This window comes from Anser cygnoides, chromosome 17, assembly GCF_040182565.1.
Source record: "Anser cygnoides isolate HZ-2024a breed goose chromosome 17, Taihu_goose_T2T_genome, whole genome shotgun sequence".
Taxonomy (NCBI): domain Eukaryota; kingdom Metazoa; phylum Chordata; class Aves; order Anseriformes; family Anatidae; genus Anser; species Anser cygnoides.
The window spans coordinates 11,779,720-11,805,835 of NC_089889.1; the positions used below are offsets into that span (position 1 = coordinate 11,779,720).

General features: G+C 38.2%; 1 protein-coding gene across 22 annotated transcripts in view; it reads left to right on the forward strand.

The window, feature by feature from the left end:
* The window catches only part of CIT (citron rho-interacting serine/threonine kinase), a 120,748-nt gene that overhangs the window by 60,158 nt on the left and 34,474 nt on the right, over window positions 1-26,116 (forward strand). For 18 of the 22 annotated variants that reach the window (XM_066978899.1, XM_066978898.1, XM_066978902.1 and 15 more), the window contains 11 exons: window positions 4,377-4,557; window positions 12,071-12,176; window positions 13,054-13,197; window positions 14,530-14,649; window positions 18,068-18,238; window positions 18,503-18,562; window positions 19,179-19,232; window positions 20,426-20,566; window positions 20,915-21,040; window positions 23,924-24,019; window positions 25,821-25,937. In XM_066978899.1, the coding sequence (XP_066835000.1) occupies window positions 4,377-4,557; window positions 12,071-12,176; window positions 13,054-13,197; window positions 14,530-14,649; window positions 18,068-18,238; window positions 18,503-18,562; window positions 19,179-19,232; window positions 20,426-20,566; window positions 20,915-21,040; window positions 23,924-24,019; window positions 25,821-25,937 (1,316 nt within the window). The remainder of the gene's footprint in view (window positions 1-4,376; window positions 4,558-12,070; window positions 12,177-13,053; window positions 13,198-14,529; window positions 14,650-18,067; window positions 18,239-18,502; window positions 18,563-19,178; window positions 19,233-20,425; window positions 20,567-20,914; window positions 21,041-23,923; window positions 24,020-25,820; window positions 25,938-26,116) is intronic. The other 4 variants (XM_048063835.2, XM_066978904.1, XM_048063846.2 and 1 more) reach the window with 1 other exon arrangement.

The window sequence follows — 26,116 nt, forward strand, 5'->3', positions numbered from 1 at the left end:
AACCTATATCTCCCTGTTCATAATTCTGTAATTCATCCTAAACCCCAAATTGTCATTCAGTATGCTAACAGTTAAACGTTGTGATGTTTTATTTAGCTGTTTGCCTTCAGAAAAAATGTGTTGACTTGTCTCTCTAAGTGGAGATCACTTTCATGTCAGCTTGAAGATGACTTTTATTAACAGAAATGTATGTGTTGGATCATTGCCTTGAGAGAACAGAGAAGATGTTAAGATACTGTTACATAGATGGCTTAGAACTAATATAATGTCTTTGTTCAAGTGGCCCTAGACAAAACATCCTTAAATTATGTCCGTTAGACCTGCTATTTTCTCTTTTTCTTCCATAACACTGTACTGAAATAGGCCTCTTAAAACATGAGAGACTAACGCCTAACCTACTTAAAAAGGCTGTGCGGATGCTTCTCCCCAGCAAGTATATATAGATCACCTCGTAGATCAAGAGAAGACACACTTTTATTCTTTAGAAGTGTTTTGTATTTCCTGTAAATTTCCTATTTAATTTAAGTCTTTCACTGTCCTAGGGGAAATGTGCTCTCTCTTCTCTGAATTTGCACAAAAATATTTTGAAAGGAGGGAAGGACCTAATTAAGGCAATATTCCTTCAACTAGTCACAGATACACACGCTAGTGCAGGGAAAACAAACAAACAAACCAGGCCTCCCCCTCCCCGCCAAAAACAACCAAACGAATCCCCCTTTTTTTCCAGAAGAGACATTTTATCCAATCTTGATGATAAACTGGTTAAAGTACTGCATTGTGTTTTTGGTTTAACTTAGCAACCTACAACACCCCCTTTTCCTCTGAAAGTCATTCTTTGGAACAGATGGAAGAGGGTTACATCCTTCCACAAGTAGGGAGGTATCTAGGCAAGCAACTGGCTTTTTTTAAAGCGTGCAGTTCCTTCCAAGATACTTTAAATGGTAAACAGAACATATACGTTCATTTGAAACATATCAAAGGAAGAAAGAGGTCTTTATACAGTTTGAAAGAGTAGAAGCATCAGGTCTACTGTCTTTTTTGACTAATAGTTTTGCCTTCCTTTTGGGTGAGCCTGAAAGAAGTGCAAATTTTTCACCTTGTCAGATGTGATGGTGTGGTTTTAGCGTTTAGTTCTTGTAGGCTTATCTTGACCTCTGCTGAAGGATTCTTCCTTTTAAAGAAGGAACTGATAAGCACATCTATCCATTTGCATTCATTCTTGTTCCAAAAATACAATAACTGTGAGTCCTGTGATTCTAAGCAAGAAATAATAATGGATTATTAGAGATTGGCTAGAGATTGCGTCACCATGTGACCCTCATTGAGAACCAAATTGATATCCATATTAGCTTGCTTTTACAAGACTCCTCTGTTTATTCTGTAGGCATTTTGGACATCAGGCGGAGGACTTCTTAGTCTTAGGAATAATGGACTAAGAAGGAGCTACCAAGTAATCAGACAGAATGGACCTAGCATTTTTTCACATAGAGATATTCCCTCTTATTCCTAAGTGGGTTTTCTCCAGTGTCCTGAAACTTCGGAAGAAGCTCTGAATCTCATTTGCAATCACTGTTGACAGTTCAGAATGACTTAACATCTTGAGGTGTTTTTTTTGCCTCCCCCCTTTTTTTTAATGACTGATCTAATTTTTTTTTTGTTAGTCACTACTGTTTCTTGATAAAAGTATTGTAACAAGGTTATACTGCAAAGTTGCAGTTTTTGGACTGTCAGTCATGGATTTTTTAGTGAATGTAAAATAGAGAGCAAATGGATTTTCAATATTTTTCAAAATAGTGTTCACAATTTCTCTTATTTGTGCCCATCTATTAAACATTAGAAGAAACTGTAGTGTAAAATTCTGTGCTCTTTAAATTAGATACCCACCAGCCCCAAGGGTTTAGTCTGTCTCACATTCAGTTTTTCATTTTTGCATCTATTGTTCCCCTATTGAATCTATTTTATCTTTTTAAGTGTGTGCTGATCATAGGCATATTTAAATTGTATATTTTTATGCGTGTAATTTGGCTAGGTATTCTTATTCTTGGTAAGAAGAAAGACTTTCTTTTTAATTGTAATGGCTTGAAGATGACTCTTTAGAGCTCCTAAGCTACCTTCCGGTGAGAAAGAAGACACTAGATCTCCCTTTATAAGCTGAAGTTAACTGTCAGAGTCTGAGGAGTATATAACAGGGATGTTATACCATTATAAAAATGTGGCTATATTGTTTTTTGCTACCTCTTTAAGAAAAATTCTAGATTTCCCCAAATGAAGGGAATAGTTTGCTGTTTTCTCAATTACGTTGCTTCATCAACTCAATCTGTCTTCAAAGACAATACTAAAAACCTCATGGCAACCCCTTCCTCTAAGAGGGTTTGCAAAGTTCTTTAAGCAGAGGTGCTAAACTAAAAAATATTAATTCCTGTAATTATCCTCCTCTGCTATGAATTAACTGTAACTTTGGGGTTATATCTGCATTAAAGATGATATACTTATGAACTGTATTATGTTGCTTCCATCTTTTTAATCATCAAGAGCATATGAAGGAGTAGCTTGATGTTGTCCTGACATTAAGTGAATTAAAAAAAAAAAAGATCCTAATAAACAATCTGTATTCCAAAAATATGTTTACAATACATAGATGTCAGTATTATACTGGATCTAAATACACATTGTAACCAATAAAATAGCAGAACTTAATAAATGCATGATATTGACAGAAAATCTAAATGTTCTGGGGCCAGTAAGTAAAAGTGCTTACTGCTGAACCTTTTAAATTTGTATATTTTCCCCCATTTATCTCATTCTGATGTGCTTGGAACTACTGTACGTGAGCAGCATCCTATCGGCTGTATGGAATTCCTTCTCTAGTCCCTGCTCGGCGGCAGCGTCAGAATGGCTCCTTGGGGAGCTGCTAACGAAGCATGCGTGTACAGTTGTGATTTGGTAGTTTACAGAGACAGATTTTTTTGGCTATTAATACTGGTCTGGTGGGTAGTTTAAGCATAGGTTTGTCTAGAGAATTAAGAGTTAAAAGGCAGGCTGTGAAAGGCTTTGGCAACCTAGAGGGAGCTAGCAAGCTCCAGCCGTGACTCATTCTGCCTGTGTCAGTCAGATAAGCATCAGCATCTGTCACGAATGCAGGCAGGTAGGGTTAAACTCGGAGCATGCAGAGAGTGAGAAGCAGGGAGCCTGCACTGCAGGGGTTGTAATGTTTGTTCCCGGTTCTTCAGTTCTCATCAGCCCTTCAGCTACAGGAGATCTATACTGGATCCATGGTAACGGTTTTAGCACACTACACTTCCATCAGCTTGTGACAATGGGCTGTGTTCTAGTTACCGACTGAAGAGCTGTCTCCTTCATAGAGCAAAAGAAGAGATTAGTGGATTTGCAGTGAGTGAGGACCTGAGTGATGAAATAAAAAGAAAAAAAAAATGATTTAGTGAGGTAGGAATTGCACAGCAGGCTTTTGCATTCATTCCTTTCGCACACGTAGCCAAGCCAGCAGGTAGCTGGGGTGCTGCACATCAATGAGAATTACTTGTCCTTTTGTTCCCTTCGTTAATTAAACTGAGGTAAATGTTAGAAAATCAGCTGAAATCCACCAACTGCTTAGCAAGTTAAATTGTACCAATTTAGAAACTGTAGTAGAAAATACATTGTAATTCCAGCTATATATACCTCTCTTCTGAGCTGATTGTATCAGAGCCAGACTGCAGTGGTGTCCCAAGAAGAGTTCCAGATCTTTAGCAAGCTCTTCTGGATAAATAAAATCTTGCTGATATTTCTTCTCTTCCTCAAGACTAATTAGCTTTCAGTAGCTGTAATTTATTAAAAGCTTCCAGGAGAAAGGCTAGTTTACTGCTGCTTAGAAGCCCATGCTGGGGAGATTCTTGGCAGTATTAAAGGGTAGATAATATCCCTTATCTAACTAGCAAGGGCTCAGGCTATGTTCTCATGTAGTGTCTTCATTAAATGGATAGGCTGGAGACATTTTCTAGATGAATCGGAATCGAATGACTTCTAGCTATATTGCAGTAATGATTTCGTTAGCCTGGTGTTTTGATTTGATTCAATGTATGTTTGGGAAAACAAAATGAAAAAAAACTCCACAAGAAAATACCACCCCAAAGTCCCAAACCTAAACCTCAGCTTAATCAGTGTGGAAGATCCTCTGTCTGCAGAGTGGAAGCCATGTTGGTAGCGGAAGGGTTAATCTCTTGTTGCTGTAATACGATTTGAGAGCAGCAGCTCAGTCTGCTTGTGTTAGCAAGATTAAAAGCAGGAGCTGCAGTGCCATTGCAAGCACTGAATGAGTGGGACTGTTGCAGAGTGAACTGTAGCTGAATTTTGTCTTTTCTCCTTGCTTTTTTCACCAGCTCCTCCCCCCTTCGTTCCTACTCTCAAGTCTGATGATGACACCTCAAATTTTGATGAACCAGAGAAGAATTCGCGGGTTTTATCCTCTGCGCGCCAGTTGAACCCGGCAGGTTTCTCGGGTGAAGATTTGCCATTTGTGGGGTTTTCATTCATCAAGGCATTGGGAGCCCTCAGATCAGAGTAAGTAGGAATTTATTGCTTACGTGCATAGGACCACTGGAAAAATACAAAGGTTTGTTACAGTGAGGATGTTGTGTGTGTGGGGAAAAAAGCTGTTTTAACTGGCCTGCGCTGTGCTTTAGGGAAGGTGCCAGATTCTGGCTTTATCTGTTGCTGCTGTGGGTTGTGCATGTTGTTCCGTTCTGTGATTATTTCTAGGGTGAGGGAGAGGGAGAGGAATAGAAGGATTGATTCTAGAACAGTTATTTTTTAATTGTTTTTCAAATACTTTGAATTAGTTGCTGCTGTTAACCAGGGAGCAGTAGGTGATTGCATTACTGGTATTGCAGATCTCTGAAAGAAGGAAAATACTAAAGAGTTCGGAGATGGAAAAGCAGGGGGGGCATTTTATTGGGTCAGAGAGTGGGCACCACAGTGCTGGGGATGTGTAAGGCTGAATCAGTGATCCACAGAAATGGAGCTCCCCTGATCTGGGAATGTGCGGTGATGGGTCAGGGAACAAGAGAAGGAGCTCCACGGCAGCTGACTGTGTTGAGTTAAATATGAAGATTGGACATAGCTGCACTGTGTGTTAAGAGGCTGTAGATTCGGGTGAAGTATACAGGGTTTGTGTTTGTGGAGAGGGGTAAAGATGCAGAAAAAAGGGTTTTCAATCGAAAGAAAAAGTGATTTCAGAGAGAACGGAGTCAGGAAAAAGAAGAATATAAATAGTGTGGTATAAACCATTTGGTGTTGGTGGGTGGTTAGTTCCTGATGATAGAGCTATTGAAAAAGTATTAGTGCAGTATGTTAAGTTGAGAAGTCCTTCCCTCAGTACCGAGAGGCCTCTCAGGGATGCGATGGCTTTAGCTGGGTTAGTGACTCGATGCACTAAGGCGCTGTGCTGTGTTCTCGTGTTAACCATCGTTCGTTGCTGCTAGTTAGTTCCCATAAGGGACTTCGTTGTCGATCTGTCTTAACTGAGTTTTCATTTTCCTATCGTATTGGTTGTGATAGTTGCTTCTAGGGGAAGTGTGCAACCAAATCTGGTGACACTGTTGACATCTTTGATCTTGCCCACACCATGAATCAAGGTTATATGATGGTTATGCCAGTAATAAAATGGGAGTCTTTGGCTGTCCCTCCTTAGTAGAGTTGCTTTTATGATAAAAGAGGGAGGAAGGGAGAGGATGTAGCAACCAAAAAAGTATTGTTTTGGTGAAATGATCTAATACTGTCAGCAGAAAGAGGAAAATTGAATATTGTATCTGTAGATACCTGGGGTTAAAATCTATTGTGATTTACAAGTGAAATAACTTAAGTGTTATCTTTTCTGCCTGGGGTTCTGCAATCCGTCTGTCGAGGCTAGACCATTCATGTATCAGTCAGAAGAGGCTCAATGAACACACATGTATGGTAAAAACGTATATGTAATGGGGTTCAGGACTGCAACTGGAGTGGAGCCTGAGGTAAAGTCTCGTGAACGGTGGTATAACTGTGCTGGAGGTTGAAGGCTGAAAAGTAATAGAGGTGTAGCAGATTGACTGATACACTTTCTTAGGGGACCTAGTACTGAAGATGCATATTGGAGTTATATTTGGATTTTGGCAATAGATAGAAGGGCTACAGCAAAGGAATACCGAGATTAATGTGTTCTGGAGAAATTACGACTGAAGTCAAATTTCTTCTTCGTGTGGCCTGGTCTTTCCTGAGCTGAAATTAATGTACTTAATTTCCTCCAAAATGACTTTGATAGTAGACCTTAGTGGTTTCTTTTTTTTTTTTTAAATACAATCTTGATAAATGATATTTTTATATCAAAAGGTGTAAATACTTGCATATTATAAGGCGGCGATTTAAATGTGGCAAAGAATGTATGGAGGCTTGTATATATCTGTATTTAAATAATGCAGTGACTAGTTTATTCTCAGTATCACTGCAACCCTGGGAGATAAAGATAACTTCATACTTAAAAAGTATTGTGTGGGTATGTGTTTTACTGAGGAAATTAAAGAACTGTTTCTGTCCACACTACCATGAAAATCACATTCTTGATGGGGAACAAAGCAGTAATTGGAGGTCAGGCTTATCTGTTGTGGGATGCTTTCTCTGCAAAGTCCTAAGTCATCAAGTTTATCAGTGCAGAATTTTTCTTTTTAAAACCTTTCCTTGAAAAGTCTATCCCTTGTGGTTGCTAAGTGATGCAGATCTGTTTTCCTGTGTCTGCAGCATGACAGCTAATGCCTCTAGTGCTGCTCACAGTTAGGCCAGGCAACTGCAGGGTGTCATTAACAAGGTCCTTGAAACTTTCCTTGCTCATAATTTAAAGCCTGTCAAGCCAAGTTTTGGGTTAAACCCTGTTCATTGGATGGTAAGGAGCTACAGTAGAGGTAGGAATTTCAATTCCTTTAGGGAAAGGACAGTTCAAAAAACTGGACAGAAGCATAAAAAGTTCTTGTTTCCCATAATCTTCTTTCTCCTAACCACTTAGTGTTAGAAGGGTTCACCTAAGTCACTTAGACCTGTTGCCAGAAATTATATAGTCAATGTGTAGTTTAGAAGGGTCCACTGAATGAAAATATTCTGCGTGTTGTCCTGTACCAAGAGTTCTAGGAAGAATTTGTGGCCCTATAACAAATGTGAGAGCAAACAGAAGAGCAAAAGGCACGACAATAATGGGTCATAGGAAGCAATCAAGGGAAATAGTGATTTTCCAATTCCTTATAGAAACTTTCTAGTACCTAAAGGGGGCTACAGGAAGGCTGGGGAGGGACTCTTTGTCAGGGAGTGCAGTGATTGGACAAGGGGGAATGGCTTTAAACTGAAAAAAGGAAGATTTAGATTAGACATTAGGTAGAAATTCTTTCCTATGAGAATGGTGAGGCACTGGCACAGGATGCCCAGAGAAGCTGTGGATGCCCCATCCATGGGGGTGCCCAAGGCCACCTTAGATGGGGCTTTGGGCAACCTGGTGTGGTGGGAGGTGCCCCTGCCCATGGCAGGGGTTGAAGTGAGATGATCTTGAAGGTCCCTTCCAACCCAAACCATTCTATGAAATCAAGGGCATTGCTTATGCCATAGGTTCCTGTACTAGAGTGTTTGTTAAATAAATCTCCAGTATGATTCTAAATGGGATCAGGCTGTGGGGAACCAACTAACTCCTCCCATCACAGCCTCAGAATTCTTGATCTGGGAGAGAAATACTTGTCTGGCTGCCGGTTTGGCTGCAAGCATGTGACTGTGACAAGATAACAGGCAACTGCGAGTTTAATTCCATTAAAAGCTGGCCCCACCTTATTTCCTGTCCCTAACTGTAGCTGATTCCAGCACTTAGAACAAGTGAGAAAAACCCTTAGATGCTAGAATTATGCATCACGTGGTGAAAGAAAATTACTCTTGTCCCCTGCAGGTGACTAGCAGAAGCCCTAAGGCATACAAAAAATACATTATAGATCCAGGACTAACCAAATATACAATAATAAAACTCTAACAAAAAGTAGTTTATGATGTAAAATTTTGCCTGTCTCTGTTGTCTCTTACATGGAGTAAAGAACTGAAGGGCCCTGACTACTTATGATACAAAAATTAGGTTAATACGAAATAAACCAGAACTCAGAGATATTCATAGGCACGGCCGGCAGTGGGACTAGTACCCCAGCCAAATTTTTTTTTCAAAATTATCTTTCAGAAAAAATTTTTCAAATTTTTTCAAAATTATCTTTCAGAAGAGAATAAATGTAATCCTAATATTTCTTGTAAGTGGTTTGTAAGGCTATGGTAGATGGCCCAGATCTTTTCTGTAGAATCATAAGAAGTGGCAGTTTTCAAGATTTTTAAAATTATTTCAGAATTGATGTGGATTCGTGATCGTCATTACCAGATACTGAGAGTTAAAATGAGGCCATTCCTCCAAAAGGAAAGATCACTGATTTCATCCAACAGTTTGTAGGTTCTGGTAAACTCTTTCACCAAAGATAGATTAGAGAGGAAACAGAGGACGAGCAAACTGAAAATATGCTTTGCTTCAGCTTGCTCTATTCACAGATTGATGGTATCACTGGTTGGTTTTGGTTGTTTTTTTTAGGCCTGAGCAAGCATTTACGAGGGGGCGGAAGGTACAGATGAGTATAATGCTAAAAAGAATAGAGCATGAGGGATGGGGGATGAGATTATAGGCATGCTGTGTGGGGGCCAGGATTAGGACAGATGGTGTCAATCATTGTGAGCAGGAAGAAGCACAGGTGAGCTGGGAGCTTGAGAGTGGCATAAAAGGACAAAGGAAGGTAAGAGGTAAGATGTACAGGTGAGGTTCAAGAGAGTTCTGTGCCCCAGAATCATCCTATAGCTTTTCCCATACAGATATGTTTTTCTCCTCAGCCATGTTAAGACTGGAGGCGCTTTTACACAACTAGCACCATTTCTGATAGCTCTGCTGGTTGAGGCTGTTGCTGATCTAGCTGTGAAATCGCTAGATAATCAGCTGTAAGTTAACTTGTTTTTTTAGACGTGTGGGCAGTGCTTCCTTTGAAAGTAAATTGGCTCAGCTAGCGCTATCAGCACTTGGTACTATAGACTTTTTTTTTTCTTCCATCTTCTATTGCAATGTTCGTGTTGATGTATGCTGGTTACCTTTTGTTAATCTATTTTTCACACTTCGGAGGAAACAGCAGAAACTGCTCTGTTGTGCTAAAATAATTGATCCAGATGTAGCAGTTAATTAAATGAAATACTCTGAGACGGTACCAACCTAGATGATAGCTTTCCAACATGGCTTTTGATGTTGGACTTTGTGTTTAATTTCGGAGCTGCTGCTGACTGAGGAAGAACACAAGTGCCCCAGCAAGGTGGGCATTTTCCACCTTGTCATGCTGTGTTGAGAGCTTATATCACCATGACAAGGCTTATTAATTTAATCACTCTTCCGTTTCTCTTGATTTCCTCTCTCTGTCCCCTTTCTGATACTTTGAAGGTTATGTGGATGTTCATGAAGTCGTTCCAATATAATTTGTACAAAGGAAAGTATTACTGGGGAAGGATATCTCTTAAAAGCAGTGTGTCCAATCCTAACTGAAATCAGCTGCTCTTGGGGGTAAGATATACTTGTTTTCATGGCAGGAAAATGGTTGTGTTACTAGGATGTGTATTTTTAAGGGGATTTCTTCCCCTCTTTAGACAGGGATGGGAAGGAAAGACTGTAGTTCTAGTCTGTATCCTTCTCCTTCCTTACTAAGTTGACACCAGCCCTGAGGAGCAGCTCCCTCTAGAGTCACCTCATGAAATTCAAACTTCGGTCAGCGCGATTCTGTTGCGTACTGTCTAGTCCCAAAACCATCCCTCGCGACTGAGCAGCGTGTCTTTGCTGAGCGAGCTCTGGGTCTTCTTGCCTGAATCTGTCCTGGTACTTCCTGGGCTGCAGTGCACACTGATGCTTTATGCTGGCTGGCTAGGAGGTATTTTTGAAATGCAAAATGGTGCCTGCACTATAATGTTTTGATTGCTTTAATAACAAATAAAATAAATAAGGGAAAATAACAAATAAAATGGGCCCCTTTGGGAAGGTAAAATAGAAACAACAAATAAAATCAGTTCTGTGAGAACTGACTAGAGTTTTCTTAGGTAATCTCTCAGATTTGAAAAAAATAAAAAGGTCATGGCTGGTGTTGAAACTATAGTTCTTTAAAATCAAAATTTGCTTTAGCCAGTACGGTTCAGGCCTGTAAAGCTAACTTTTAATTATCAAAAGATTTCCAGACTTGTCTCAATATACATTTGCAGCTATTTACATATATTTGATTTATATTTTAAAGCAGATCCCTTAGTGTCTTTTTTAGTTAATGTGAGCTTTAATTTGTATTTTTAGACTGCTTTTCTCAACTATTCATTTTTAGCCTTGTTTGTACACCCAGCTGTTAAGGGATTTAATATGCAACTTTCTCAGATGGTTGCCTTTTCTCTGTAGGAGTATAGACACGCTTTATAAATTGATTTTTAAATATGATAATCTGACAGATCGGACTGATTGTACCAGGACTAAAGGAATGCTTTACAAAAGCTTTCACTTCTAACTTTTTTTATTAAGTCCTGACCACATCAGTATTGCCTGACATGCAGGACTTTTTCTTCTAAGTTTTTCCACACTAGGTTTCTGAAGAAATGATTAAGATTAGAACTTTCAAGGCACTGTTGGTGCATTTTGATGTATTTGTTTGCTAATATCAAAGCTGTGTTTCCTAATGACAGCTTAAGGTGGTGGTACTGAAGATCTATTTTGATACATACATGTTGGTTTGCCATTTTCATAAAAATCATTTTATTTTTTTTTGTGACTGCTGCATATATATTTGGATTTAGGAATAGATTTTTTCTCAGAAAATGGTGGTGATGGAATCAAACTTTCCTTGGTGTTAAGAAGAGACTGCTGCTGTGTGTGGGTGTGTGGCTATATGCAGAGAGCTGCTCAAAGCTCATTTTTCTCCATGGGGATAACTGGCTGCATACCAAACTATGGCCAGGAGAAGCAGAAAGCAATGTGTGGGCAGACTGTATGATCTTTTATTAGCACCTTCATTGTACTTCTGTGTTTTTATATATTAGTTAACACTGGTTCCATCATTAACTGCTTCAGTATCTAGTTTGAATCACTTTATGTGAGGGAAAATATGATTTTTGAAGTTATGTTTTGATGTGTGTACTTAATTTTTTTTTGCTAAAATGTACATATTTAAGACTGCAAATCATTAAAAATATGTTCCAAAACACTCTTTTCTAGAATGAATTTAGACTAACAGAAACGGTCATCTTCTTAAATGTAGAGCCACAGATAGACAGGAAGCTTAAGAAAGTGTAAATATTTTTCCCTGTTTTCTGGAGACAACTTGTTTTGAGCAGTACAGTTAAGTTGTGTCTCATGGGAAAAAAAAAAACAAAACAAAACTTAAGTGGAACTCTGAAGTTCTGGAGTGTGACTAATCATTGATATTGACTGAGTTCATAGGGATAATATGAATTGGGTTGGGAAGGTTTTACTTCTATTTTGAGTTGTGGAAGGTAATTAAGGATATGAAATTCTCCTTCTTATGGTGCAGATTGTGACACAGTTTTTAGGGCTCCTGTATTTTAATTATAGTTTTAAAATTCTGTTTAACAATTATGTACAAAAAATTAGCACTACTCTGAAAACGTTATCCTTCCAAAATGGTTAAATTGACTGTAAAGCTTTGTTTCTGTTACACTTAAAAATCTGTGCAAGAGTTATAGAAAAATGTGGCTCTGATTTATTGTTTAGTGCTCTAACATAAGTGACTGATGGAAAATATTAATATTTAACTAAAGTATGCATGGATTATTTAATAATGATATAGTATCATCAGGTCTTATGGTATGTTTGATCTGAAATGACAGCTGTTAGCATGTGGTTGCTGCACCTTTCTTCTAACTGTTGTGTAAGTGTCCGATGACTTTACCAAGGCTGCATAAATGCAGATTTCTTCACCTTTTGCCCATACTCACATGCTGTTTGGCTTTGCTCTTTTAGATCTGTTTTTTCAAGTGTGGACTCTCCCATCAAGGTCAGCTCCATGGAAAAGAAACTTCTTCTCAAGAGCAAAGAACTCCAAGACGCACAGGACAAGTGTCACAAGGTATTTATTTATGCAGTTGACCGTCTCCATTGCTCAAGGAATCTGCAACCACTGTATGTCCAGGGATCTGTCAGATGCTGCTGATCATCCAGATTCGTGGTGGGCAAAGTGCTTTTCCTTCAGTGAGGTGGCTTCCTGTCCAGTACGAAGGGAGATGAATTTAGGCCATGCTGTTGCTCTAGATCCTTTTATCTTAACAAGAAGCGGCTCTGGATTTTAAACAGTCCTTTTCTCAGCGTGACACGGACGACTGCTGCTTCCTGCAGGCCGTGCCTCTTCTTCGTCATATGCACAATTACAGCAGCACTGTTCTGAGGTTCTCTCGTCCTAACTCATCAGCTTCTGCTTATATAACTGCTGTCACGTCACTGGTTATGGTGAACATCTTGTAACAGTTGCTGTGCTCCAATAAAGGGAATCTGGTGGAGTCTTTTGAAACTCACTGCTTGTTTGAGACTTTTATGAGAGTTCAATTACTTTTCTCCTCGCTCTGTTCTGGATTTGACCGTTTGCTCCTGACAAGGAGATGGGGGGAAACCATCTCCTGGTCCAGCATGGATTTGGGATAAGGTTAAAGTGACCCATCTCTGCAAGTCAGGTGAAAAATGATTGTGGCTTCTTTGCTAACTGGGGTTCGAAGAATGACTGAATATGAACAAGCAGCTTGAATGAATGGGGTGACTTAGACTTACTACTTGTCCTTAAGAAGAACTGTGCATTCCTGGAGCAGAGACAATGGTATTGGAATTTAAACACCTTTTGGAGAAATATAGCTTAGAGGTCTCTTGGAGACAAATTCCTGACAAACAGAGCTCTGAAAGTAGCAATTAACGAAGCTTTTGGAGACCCCTTTATAACCTCTTGATATTTATTGCAGATGGAGCAGGAAATGACGCGGTTGCACCGGAGAGTGTCAGAGGTGGAGGCTGTACTTAGCCAAAAGGAGGTGGAACTGAAAGCCTCTGAGACCCAGCGATCCCTCCTGGAGCAGGACCTGGCCACATATATCACAGAATGCAGTGTGAGCCCTTATACCAGTCCTTTCCCCTCTGAAGGCCTGAAATCTGGTGGTCTTTGTCTTTCTATTCCATCATGGTTTCAGCAGGGTACTTGATGGAGAGAAGATAATAAGCAAGAGGCTCTCTGTTGAAAATGGAGTGCTAAATTGTTTGCAGAGGCTTGTTTGATAATTTTATTCAAACTCTGTTTCATGCTTATTTGCTTAAAATGTACAGGAATAACTAATGTTCTGGTCTTGCTGAAAATATCTATTTTTTTTGTCTTACTAGCTGTGCTAGAGCATACTTGGGTTTGGCTTCTTACGGGTTTCTTAGCCAGAAGAGGATGGGGCCTAATCAGTACCTAGACAGACGTCTTCAAGGGCAAATAAGATGATTAGGAAATGAAGGTGTTGCCTCAAGCCATGGTATTCTGAGTACAGACAGATCGAGTTCCTCAGCATAACGTCAGGGATGATGCTAGGACAGCTGCTATTTTTCAGATACAATATAAAAATGAGGCTTTAAAACCGTATCTTCAAATATCATTTGGCACTTTTCACAGGAGTGGGAACGTCTGCCCAGTTGTCCTGGCATGATTCCAGGGAGGGTATTTTCATTCCAGTTAATAGTCTTTGTATTTTAAGTTGGATTTATTAGTCTGTTTCCTCTCTCCTAGCAAGAACAAAAATCCAGATAATGCACTGCTTCAGAGAATTGAGAAGCATTTCTGATGGGTTTGTTTGTTGGGAAGCATGTCTTAAAACTGGGTTGAGTGATTTTCCTATGCCAGATAAGTAAATAAATAAAACTAAGTTTGTGTCTTTCTGGTGAAGATTAATACACAGTTGTTAGGAGGACTACTGCTCTGTCGAAATTTGCAGGTAAAGTATGTGGTGAGATATTGAAGCAATTTTGTCCTTTGTAAAAGTTTAACGATGATTTAAAGGATTTAACTCACTTAACAGTAACAAGAAAAATGGACAAGGTTGTTAGTAACATGAAGATGAAGAATTGTATCTAGGTTGTGAATTAATAGTTCTGGATAAAAGATGGATAAATTCTGTCAATAATAGATGCCTTTTGTGATCTCTGTTTGGTTTCTGTCTCCAAACTGATGTGAGGAAGTAGAGATTTGAACTAAGATTTCAGTGTAGTAAATGCTGTTTATAAAATGGGCTGCTTCTATCCAGATAAAAGACACGCTGGCCATGAATTTTTTTATGGTTCCATCATTGCTGCCTTTTTTTTGATGCTTCTCTATGGTCAAAGAGGAATTTTCATAGTTAAAAGTCTTTATTATACAGCTATCTGAAAAAAAAAATACTGTATTTTGAACATTTCACTTTCTGCAGAGCTTAAAGCGAAGCCTGGAACAGGCACGGATGGAGGTGTCTCAGGAAGATGATAAGGCACTACAGCTACTTCATGATATCAGAGAGCAGAGCCGAAAACTGCAAGAGATCAAAGAACAGGTAGACCTGCTTCTTTGGGGAGTAGAGTGGCTATCTACAAATAGGCACTCTTGGCACATTCTAGCTCTGTTGTCAGGGTTGCATTGTATGTTGGTGAACTGCAATGACTCCCAGTCTGTGTGTTTTAAACAAAATGGGAAGCTACGTAAGAAAGCACAAACTCCAAACCTCCAGTTTTTCTTTTCCTGGTCCTGAAGGTACTTTGTCTGTAAAGGCAGTTCAGGAGAAAAGCTGAAATGCTTTACTAGTGTGCTGCATTAGAAATGAACTGTCAGCTTTAAATGGTCAAGCTGTATAGATTTCAAAACAAGTTCATAAATCATAACCTTGGAAAGCACTGAACTAGCCTTGAATTTTTTTTCTTTATCTGGACATTTAAAATGCTTAATTAGTAGTCTTTCAAAATAGCATCTGTGGTGTCTAACTGTGCCTTTCATAACTCTGTTCATTTGCAAAGGTATTCATAATTTTATCCCACCAGAAGAAGGGTGAAAATTCATTAATCCATAGTGTTGTTCATAAGGAAGAAAATGTCAAAATTAAATGAAAATATGGTGGCAGACGTGGACACTTTTAGGATTAAAAATAATCTACAAGACAGAACCCATTCAGTTTTGTAAATTAACACATTATATTAAGAAAAAGAAATTGAAATTTGCTATGGAGTTCAAACAATTCTTGCAATTATCTGCTGGTTTTCATCTTCAAAGCACTTTACAAATGTTAACAGACTAATTTCATAGTGTTTGAGACAAGGAAGCCCAGAAACCTTGGTAATAATTCTCCAGATAAGAGCAACACTTATGTAAAAAGTAATGAAATGCAAAAACAACCCGCTGGATGGAGCAGGCCTCCAAAGACTTCTAGAGCATTCTTCTGGATGGTTCTTTTATGTAATACAAGGGATCTAAATCTCATCACTCTGTGTTCTGGTGCTTCATTAGCAAAATTGCTTTAAATGTTGAAATGTTGAATGTTTTTGGTAATCATAAATATCAATAGATCGTTGAGCAGTATATTTTTTCTTTGTTAAATGAGTCTAATGCAAGTACTTTTTAATCAAATATTTTGTCCCGGAATCTTTTAACTTATCTTGTGAAGATTCATAATGACATAAAAATGCTGCTTAGGTCAACAAATGGATCTGTAATATGTTGTAGACTTTCATATCTGGGGGATCTTGTGAGCTATCTGAAACCTGTGTGCAATAACACCGCAACAAGATATGCAGAAATGTTTTTGCTGACTCATACCGGCAGGTGGATCTTGGCCAGTAAAGACATGGATCATTATTTTTATGTTGGGGGAAATGGGGGGTGAGATAGATGAGTCCTTTAGAGTTTTGGTGTTGAAAACCCCAAGCTCTCGAGAACCATTAAAACTCAGAGCACATCAGAACCTTCAAAAGCAGTAATTAAGCATTTGGTGTTTTCAGGGCAGGACGGTAGGTTCAACTTCACTGGGATACTTGAAGAGTGTTGTGGCTATTTATTTATTTATTTATTTTAATCTCAACATTAACTGGTAATTACTTGGTGAAGACCTGAACAAATGGATCAACTTATAACGTGTCAGAATCTTTATAGTTTTAGAAAGGTCTATTCATATGGTCTGTTCATTTGTACGTGGCTACCGTGACTTGTTTTGCTTCAGGTAGACGTCCTGAGCTTTGCCTGTCCATTAGTACGTGCTTAAATGCATTTTTGTGGTTTTAAAACTGAGACCAATGCATATTCAAGAGGTATTGTTCTGTCTTCAGTGAGTGATGAAGCCTTTTTTTCTGACCTGATCAAAGATGGTCTTGAAAACATCAAGAAGCAAGAAAAATTGAAATATTACTTATTATCTCTGCTTTCCTCTTTTCTCCCTTTCCATTTTTCTGCCTTCCCAAACACTAATTTTCACATTGGCAACTGTAGTCATACCTGTAATTCTTTGGTCAAGTGTTTGCTGATATAAAAGTTGAGTATTTTAGGAAGAGTCTTCACAAATAATGATTTCTGAGCAGACCATGTATTCCTTCAAGCTATTCTGTCTCTTTCATTCACAAATGTAATTGTGTGAAGCAAATTTTGAGCTAATGTATTTGAGCTCACTTAATATAAAAAGGCTCTAATTGCTTCCAGCAAGAAAATAAGATCATCCATAGAGAGACTGTCTGGAAAGAGAGAATTCCTGTTTGCCTCGTGAATCAGAGCAAGTTCGGGGATTATAACCCTAAGACCCCTTCTGCCACGCTCCCTGTAATGGTCTGTAAAGCTATCTGTTAAAGGCCCGACTTCTTTAAACAGCAGCGTAAGGTCCTTGTGTTGCTAGAGAATCACAGGCTGACGTTAGGGTCAGTGTTGAAGCAATCACTCATCTAGTTGAAGGCAGCTGGCTGTCTGGAAGGAGTGATGACAAACTTGAGTTTGTCACGAGACAATTAGTCTTTTGAATATGGGGGTAGTCAGGAATATTGTAAGATATTAAAATAGAAAGAAAGGTGGACTCCCCCACTGTCAGTTCTTCAAAATCTTTTTTTTTTTCCCTAGCTCCTGATGTGCTTATTTTCTACTCGTTCTTAGCTTTATAAAAATACTTTTTGCTTAGAGTAATTTTAAAAAAAGATATACTGACTGGACTTGTGTTTCCAATGAAGATATAAAAAGCAATCCCATGAGCTCGTTTCAGTTTGAGTACCCAGTCGCAACTGAGATGATCAATTCAAACATTCTTCTCACACCTTCCCCATCCAAATGCCCTTTCTTGCAGTGTCCTGCATGGCAAATCGTTATTTTTGTCTATATAGACAAATACCTTCTATGGGAAATGTGTTTGTTTATTTATTTACTATCTTTTAGACAAATCTTAGTATTTGATTTAGGTTGTTTCCCATACAGAACAATACATTCCTCTTTAACTCTGTCAAGAGAAAATAACTTATGGCTAGGAGCTACAGTATACTTGCTACTCCTCTGCTTCTCCTCTTTTCTTTTATCCAAACACTGCAGATCTGTGGTAATTATCATGTTATTAGCCTGAGGAAAATATATCTTGAGGGAGTATCTGTGCATTTAGTAGAGACATCAGCTCAAAGGCACGTTTCTGTTTCACAGATCAGAAATATAAATAATTTTAATCACTTTTATGAAGATAAATGTGTTTCTATAGTGAAGCCACTCACAAAAAGGCAACGTTTTTAACTTCTATGAGGTATTAGCTTGAAAATGGAAAGACTCAAACCAGAACACGGTGGATATTTTTTTATTTAGCTCTCATTGTTTTATTTAACACTTTTCTTTTTCTTCTACATGTTTTTATATGGACTTCTTGTTTGCAATCAGGCAAACAGTACATTCTGCGATCTGCTGTTCCATATATTTTCTGTTGCCTATAAAATGTAATGCCTTTTCCTACCCTTCTGCTGCAACCACAGGAATATCAAGCTCAAGTAGAAGAAATGAGGCTGATGATGAATCAATTAGAAGAGGATCTGATTTCAGCTCGCAGGCGTAGTGATCTTTATGAGTCGGAGTTAAGAGAGTCCCGAATGGCAGCTGAAGAATTTAAACGTAAAGCTACTGAATGTCACAACAAATTGCAAAAGGTAGTTTAAGGCTTTGTGGGAGGGGGGGATTGATACTTGCTTACTTTTCTAGTGTTATTTTACACACACAAGTTGTATGTGAATTCTCTAAAGATTAGTGTGGCATTGTACAACTAATGCAAAAAGTCTTTCGGTTGTACTCTTGAAACAGCATAATTAATGCTTTGTGTAACTGCTTGTGTTTAATTTGCATGAGGTGATGCCTAGGTAGAAAACCAGTGCACTAAAGCTTTTCCTGAGACTTTTATATATTTTATATTTAAGTTACAGGTTAAAGATCAAGGAAAAAGTGAAGCAGGAGAGTTGTATTGCAAATTAGAGAAGGTATGCTACTTTAATGTCCTGGAGTTTGCTTCCTGGGTATTTTGTATTATGCACAGAAACCAAGAATGTCTTTGATTAGCCGGTGACATGCACAGCCTCACATCCTCCCCCTGCTCTCCCTGCACACACACACCCGGCCCCTTTTTTTTTCTGGATTTTTTGTTCTTGGTGTGATTCATTGTTATTTCTGATTTGATATAAAGCTCCGTTCTGGTGTCCTGTGCTTAATGGGTTGTGCTGTCAAGCTAGGCAAAGACAGGCCATTATGTTTAATCTGAATTTGGCGTTGGGTTAGTGATACATAAGAGTTTTGTTCATAAATAGAAAATAGCAAATAAAAAATAAAAATAATGCTGAGTATAGCTCTGTCACATTGAACAATCTAGTTGGTGACCAAAATATGAAATCAACCAGAGGTTAATAAAATGGGAGCGGATTTGCCAAGGGACATTTTGGGTGTTGGAATTTATAGGGAGAAACAAAGATTTTTAGAAAGTGAATTAAAATAAATAAGGTATCATACATAAGTCAAGAGAATTTTCTCAGTTTGGTTTTACCACTCGCCTTTCCTGTCCTCATTTCCTCCCTTCCCCCCAATCTTTCTATTTAACTGTAGATCAACACAGAGCAGCAGGCCAAAATCCAGGAGCTGCAGGAAAAGCTGACAAAGGTAATGTCTGGGTGGTGAAAGTGAATTTTCCACGAGATTTTCCAGTGAAACCTTAATGCAGAGGAGGGATGCACTTTGTTTTATCCTCAAAAATAGAATTAGTCATAGCATGGGGGATGATAAGGAAAAGGGAGTGGGAACTGGTATCTGAAATCATTGGTGTTCTCAATATGCTTTTGGTTCTTGAGACATGTCAACAGTGTTTATTTTTACAAATGAAGCTGAGTCAGAACTGGAGTAGTGTAGAGAAATTCTAATTAGAAAGGCCAGCTTGGGTGTGCCGTATGCAATGCACTGGTCCCTTGCTTCTGAAGACAAGTGTTCAGATCTTTTTAGCTCACTAGTGTAAAGAAAAAAAAAAGTTGGATTTGATTTAGTCTCCCAGCATAGTCTCTTTTAATTGCAAAATCACTTTCCAGTTCAGTTATTTATGGTAAAACGGTTGAATGATAAGGCTTCACAACAGAATTAAAATACTTCAGTGATATAAGCTGAAGGAAGTACATTAGATATAATGTTTGCAATTGTGGTCAATCAGTCACCGTGAGAACAATGTGGGAACCTGTTTGTTCTAGATGTTATGCTTTTTGGGGGTATCTTTTAGCAGAAAAGAAAGAGGTTGGCATAACAATTCACCGAGAGAGCTTTATCCTCACCTTGACAGCTGCTCAGAAAGGGCATTTCCAAGGGTTAGTGGTCTGAAATATGAACGGGATGTCAAAACTATTTAGAAATGTTATTTTTAATATTTCAACGGAGACTTGTTTTATCCCCCTTTTCTCTTTCAGTTAATTCTATTATCAATTATCAGTAGGCCAAAAGGGTATTTTCCTAATGTTTTAGCAGGAATATTTTGTGAGCCCTATGCAAAAACTTGAACTGAATTTAGGGGCACACTTCTTAATACACAGTGAAAACTAGAAATTGCAGTACAGCAAGACAAACATGTAGATCTGGATTTTTTTTTTTTTTTTTTTTTTTTTTTTTTTTTTGTGAAACAGAAAAGAATTAGGTAACAGAAATTAGAATTTGGGTTCCTGAACATGTTTGTAGGCTGTCTTAATTTTAGACTACTAGGCCAAAGTTCTGTAGCAATTTTGGACAGCACATTGACCATCTTGAGGTTATGAACTTCGACACAGTTTTTGTATGTGTGTTTTTCTTATAATTTTTCTTTTTTCCTTTGGACCTAGGCTGTGAAGGCTAGCTCAGAGGCAACAGAACTTCTCCAGAATATCCGTCAAGCAAAGGAGAGAGCTGAGAAGGAGTTAGAGAAACTGCAAAATCGGGAGGATTCTAATGAAAGCATGAAGAAGAAATTGCTTGAAGCAGAGGTGAATGGAGAATGTCAAGCTAGTATAAATTAGTTACTGGGATGTGTCCGGGAACCCTCATCTGGATGACTGTAAACAACTTGTATTCCTGTAGTAACTCTTAATAAGAAAGAGACATTAGACATTAATTCATTTTTAATTAATTATATTAATTAAAGTTTTAATTAATTAATTTGAGGAAAACTTACTGAGAGGCTGATTTTATTTTCAGTGAGGAGCCAATAAGGACTTGTGGTTAGGATGAGGGATTTGAGCCATGATGAGGTTTTCAAATATAAAAGACAGCTCATTGCTCTGTGGTAATGCAAAGTTGGTTAGCCTAAATAACAGTTAATAATCTCTATGCAGGAGCGGCGCCATTCTCTGGAGAATCAAGTGAAGAGATTAGAGACTGTGGAACGAAGAGAAAACCGTCTAAAGGAAGATATTCAGACTAAATCTCAACAGATTCAACAGATGGCAGAAAAAATTCTGGTGAGCAGAGGTGAAAATGAAAGATGAAGGGTAAGAGTTGGTAAGAAAGGAGTAAAAAAGGAAGAGAAGACACAGAATTGCATTGAATAAAGTGGAAATTGTTGGATAAAGGGTAAAGGGATTGCTTTTGTATACAATAATACTGGAAAACCTGAAGTTTGCAAATTCTGTTTGCACCTTTAGTTACAAACTAACTCCTGTACCTGTAATCTTAAGACTATAAAATTCTAATAATCTAAGTAGAAGCACCTTAAAGTAAACTTATCAGTATTTTAATTAATTACCTAATGTTTTGTTTCAGAACAGGATACTGTACAGGACGCTGCAATAATAAATGCATTGATTTTAAACTAAATTGCAAAAGGAATTTAGAGGTCAAGTCTACTTGAAGTGCTTATACCTTGTAGCAGAAAGAAATAAGTCATCTAAACTGTTCTTCTCCAAAGATAATATTTGTCAAGAATCCATTTTCACCCATGTAGCTCTGTTGGCAATTTCTTGTTTCTCTCCTTGCTAAATCTATTAAGACTTTATAGTGAGTTGGTACTTGAGTCTACAGTGAACCCAACAGAAGGTGTTTCTTATACTTTTACTTCCCTGGGAGAAGCAGCATAATCTTGGAGCAATTACGTTAATTTGCATTTCTTTCTATGTTACTAATATGATAAGGACAAAAAGGTATTACTTTTTCTTGGTAGTAATCCTGAGCATAGACAGGCCTGAGGAAGGCCAAATGGAAACATATAAAAGAACCATGTTTGGACAAGTATGACCCATGCATGTTCTGAGTAATAGCTGCACAGGCAAATTTTAGCATCAGAATGTCTGAAGGGTCTCAAGAAAACGTAGAATCAGGTCTTTGGTGGTGGTGTTTCTTTCAAATTGTTTTGATAACATGAATGCATCCTGCTAAGTAGGAGACTATGGCTTTACTGGGGCACAGAGACAACTTTGCATTTAGAAATAGTGGAAAACTTCAAATAGTTTCATAAGCCTCTTTTGTATATATGGGGATTGTTCCTTGGTTTCAATTAGGTTTTCTGTGGAGGGAAATCTGGAAGGGAATGCAGAAATACCTAACTAATTGTTTTACTCCATGAGATATGTTTAGCAGTTCTCATAGACAGTTTCAATGGACTTGTGACAGAATGTTGGACAGTCTTTCCTAGTCCCTTGCATCTCGGATTTGGGAGCCATGGGTAATACCTTTTTTTCCTCCACTTCTGGACTCTTCATTCCCTCACGGTGATCTCCTCAAACACTTCTGACATTTCCTGGTATAGAAAGAACAGAAAGATAGCAAAGGAGCTGGCAATACAGAATAAAACTAAATAGAATTGTATAGAATAAGGTAGAAATCGTTGAATAAGTTGGATTGGTTTTTTGTACGACTCCTTCAGTGATACTTTATAAGACTTGCTGATCTGTCTGTAGAGAATTAAATAAGAAGTAAGAAATAAGTTAGGGAAGATACTACTTGAAATTGTAGATCATGGCTATGATGCTAATAACAATTGAAAGTTACAGCTACATAGGGAACAGTGAGAACTGGAACGGTTAGAGATTACCTTTTAAGCCCACACTGGCTGTTAAGTGCCACTTCAGAAGCTGGTGAATCTTCTACAATATGAGCAGTCTGATGCTGGTAGCTTTGAAGCTGCTGCTGATCTGGTTGTCTGATTCTATGCCAGGACCTGAAACGTGTGGGCTTCCGGGGGAGGTGAATTGTCCTTCTTGTTGCTGGGAGACGTATTTCAATTGCAAAAAGCAGCAATCTCCATTCCTTGCAGAAGTGTCGGGTACCAGGCACTGTAGATGACCTACTTTTGGTGAACCTCCTTTTTGATTTTCACTTCTGGAAAAGGAGGTCTACTGCAATTACTGGAGCGAGGAAGTCTTAGTATGCTCTCAGGATGAGGGAGGGAAGAGAGAATATGGAAAATGCTCGAGTAGAAATATCAGGAAATTGTCCTGTGCTGTGCAGTAGTGGGGGTAGGCAGGAGACCTGGATGCATCCCAAAACCTGAACTTGTCTGTGCAACAGTCAGCCCAGTGGTAGTGAATGACAGACCTGGATCTGCCTGTTGTACTAAAGAAATTGTTAGGATGGCAAATATGAAAATGAAGGAGCATAAAGCTCTAAGCTCAGCTTTTGTGAGGTGTCATGTTGAAAGGTGTTTATAGATAAATCCCCAATAATATATGCAGACAGCAGAATGTTCCTCGTACTAAAATAGCTAATTTTGGAGATGCAGAATTATCTAAGTCCTTACTGTGCACAGCTAAAACTATCAGCTGTGAGGTAAAGAGGTTAAAAATACTCTGGTACCATCTACTATGTGTACTGCATCCTGTACTTCTCATTTTCAAAGCAATTTATAAACAGTTATTCTGACAACACTCATCTGAGAAATGTGGCAAAGTAAATACTATTCCCACTCTATGAATATAGAATGAAAAGCAGAGACAGCAATACCCCGTTATTGAGTCCTTCTGTGAGAAAACGAGTGAGAGACCTTGATAAAAATAGGTCTGAACTTCCTGTGATGCCACTGCGGCTATAAAGTGTTTATAACCGCTTGTTTTCATAAAACATGCTTGGCCTGTCTTTGGGAATAAGGTACTGGGAAACAAATTCTTATTGTGCAAGTAGAAATCGTTGTCTTTAGCAGTGTGTTGGCTTTGCAGTGGATGGGTCAGCAGCAATATGCAAGGCTTAAAACTGATCACATGCTGCTCTCATGTCATTTAACTATGACAGACATGGTCCAGAGATTTTCATAGTGGGGAGTCTTAAAAATGACAACAAATATGCAATACCTGTGCAACCCGTATGCAGAACACCTATTTCTATGTCTGAATATGAATCTCTGCTGCTTTTAGGAGCTGGAAGAAAAGCATCGTGAGGCTCAGATCGCAGCACAACATCTGGAGTTGCAGCTGAAACAAAAGGAGCAATTCTATGAGGAAAAACTCAAAGTAAAATATCTTCTTACCTTCCTACAAGCTTTTGTGGTTAGAATGGGTTCAGGGAAAAACTGTTGCCTTTAGGCTTTGCTTTGTCTTATGAGTTGCCTTCTTGCTTACTGCTGCTGAAATGTTCAGAGAGATTAGTGAAATATGAGTGAGTTTTTCTTCTAGTCCATGTTATTATACCTCATCTGTTTTTAACATTGTATTAAAACAGGTGGCATTTGAAATCAGAATTACAGAAACCGGTTGCTGATTGTAACTTGTTTGTTGCTGACTAAATAATTCTTTCTTAATGGTGTTGGATCTATCATCCTGAAAAAGATTTCAGTTCCTACTGATGATTTTCTGATTTATTTAAGAGTATTCACACAGCCTACCTGCAAGTTTTAAATTCAGTAAATAATAGAGCGTTTCTGAATTTCCATCTTCTTGGAGCTGTAACATCTGCCAAGAATCCACAGAAACCACCCACTTTGTTTTTGTCTTTTCCAGGGTAGCATAAGACTTTAACATACAGTTAGAAATAGAATTATAGACACGATCTAAAACTAGGAAAAACAAATCGGGAAATGGGAGTATGTGCTGTAGTTAAGGATTTTTCTATAGAACCTACAGTGCGTCAGCCTGTAAATGCATTTTGTAAGGATCTTTGTTTCTACTAAAAATAATCTATTTTCAGCGATTTTTCTCTATTACATTTACCTAGGACTTGACTTTTACATTTTAGCTTAAATATGTGAGGATGTAGTATTTAAGAGGAAAGAAGGAATTTCTGTGGGAGAAACATGATGGGAAAACAAAAAAAAGAAAGAAGATTTCCTGGCAGATCAGAGCATGTTTGTTCAGTAATGAGAGGAGGGTGACAGAAAGCAAGAGGAAGTAGAAGTAGATCTTGGGGAAAGGAGAAATGCTGACATAAAAACTGGAGAACAAGATAGGGCTTGGGAAAAAAGTTAAAAGAAAGAGAGACAGAGAGATGGTGATTTATGGAAACATACGATATAGGGTTTAGTAGGAGATCAGGAAGCTAGATAAAAGCATTTCAAGACACTGAATGTTTATAACTGGGACATTAAAGAGTATCCTGAGAGATACTGATTAAATAAGTTCTAATAAGAGTCATGTCCATAACAGTTCTTTGTGCCTTTGAAAACTGTCCTTGAAGGAAATGACATTCAGTTTAACAACCGATTTAAAATTCTGGACTTGTGTACAGAACACACATACCTTATTATTAAAAAAAAAAAAAAAAAGAAAGAGAGAAGAATAAGACAGTTAATTTACTTCAGTCCCATTCCTAATGACAGGTGTTTGTGTCACAAAAAGAAATCTTAGCTCTTCTATTAGGTGTCTCTGACCTGAAGAATTCATGGGGTCTCAGTTACGTTCTCATGCATATTTACAGAACTTAAAAATCACTTTTGAGCCATGTTGTTAGGGCAACCAAAGGATGCACAATTCTTTACCTCCTCTGCTTTACACACTGGGGTACGGGTTTTTTAATTTGTTTTCTGTTGCAGTAGCCTGGAATATTTCTTTAACATAGATTATACATTATTATTATTATTTAGTGTCTCATGTCTTCATAAAACACCATCATTAAATTCAGTCTTCCGAGGTAGCTGAGGGAGCATTCTTTTTTGGAGTTTGCTGTTCCAGGGTTTCATGCCATTGCATCCTGGGTCTAATGTTGCTTGAGATGTGATGAATTCCTTAAAAATTCTGTCTTTCTTGATGATTTTCTCTCTGCTTGCCCTCTGCCCAGTGAAACGGATATAATTTAGACAAAAGAAATATCTTCATTTAGGTTTTGGAAAATCAGATGAAGAAAGATCTTGCTGATAAGGAAGCACTTGAGAATATGCTCAGAAGACATGAAGAAGAAGCACGTGAGAAATGTAAAGTCCTGGCTGAACAGAAGGCGGTATGTGTAGTTGAATTGGAAATCAAAGTGTTTGAAGAGTAGCTTTTTGAGGCTGTGATTTCTAAGCAAGATAATCTTGTTAGAGGTTTCTCATTGCTCCTGTCTTGAAGGAAATGTACTGATTAAAAGCTATTTTAAAAGATGTTGATTTTCTTACAAGGAATCTTCAAGAATATTTT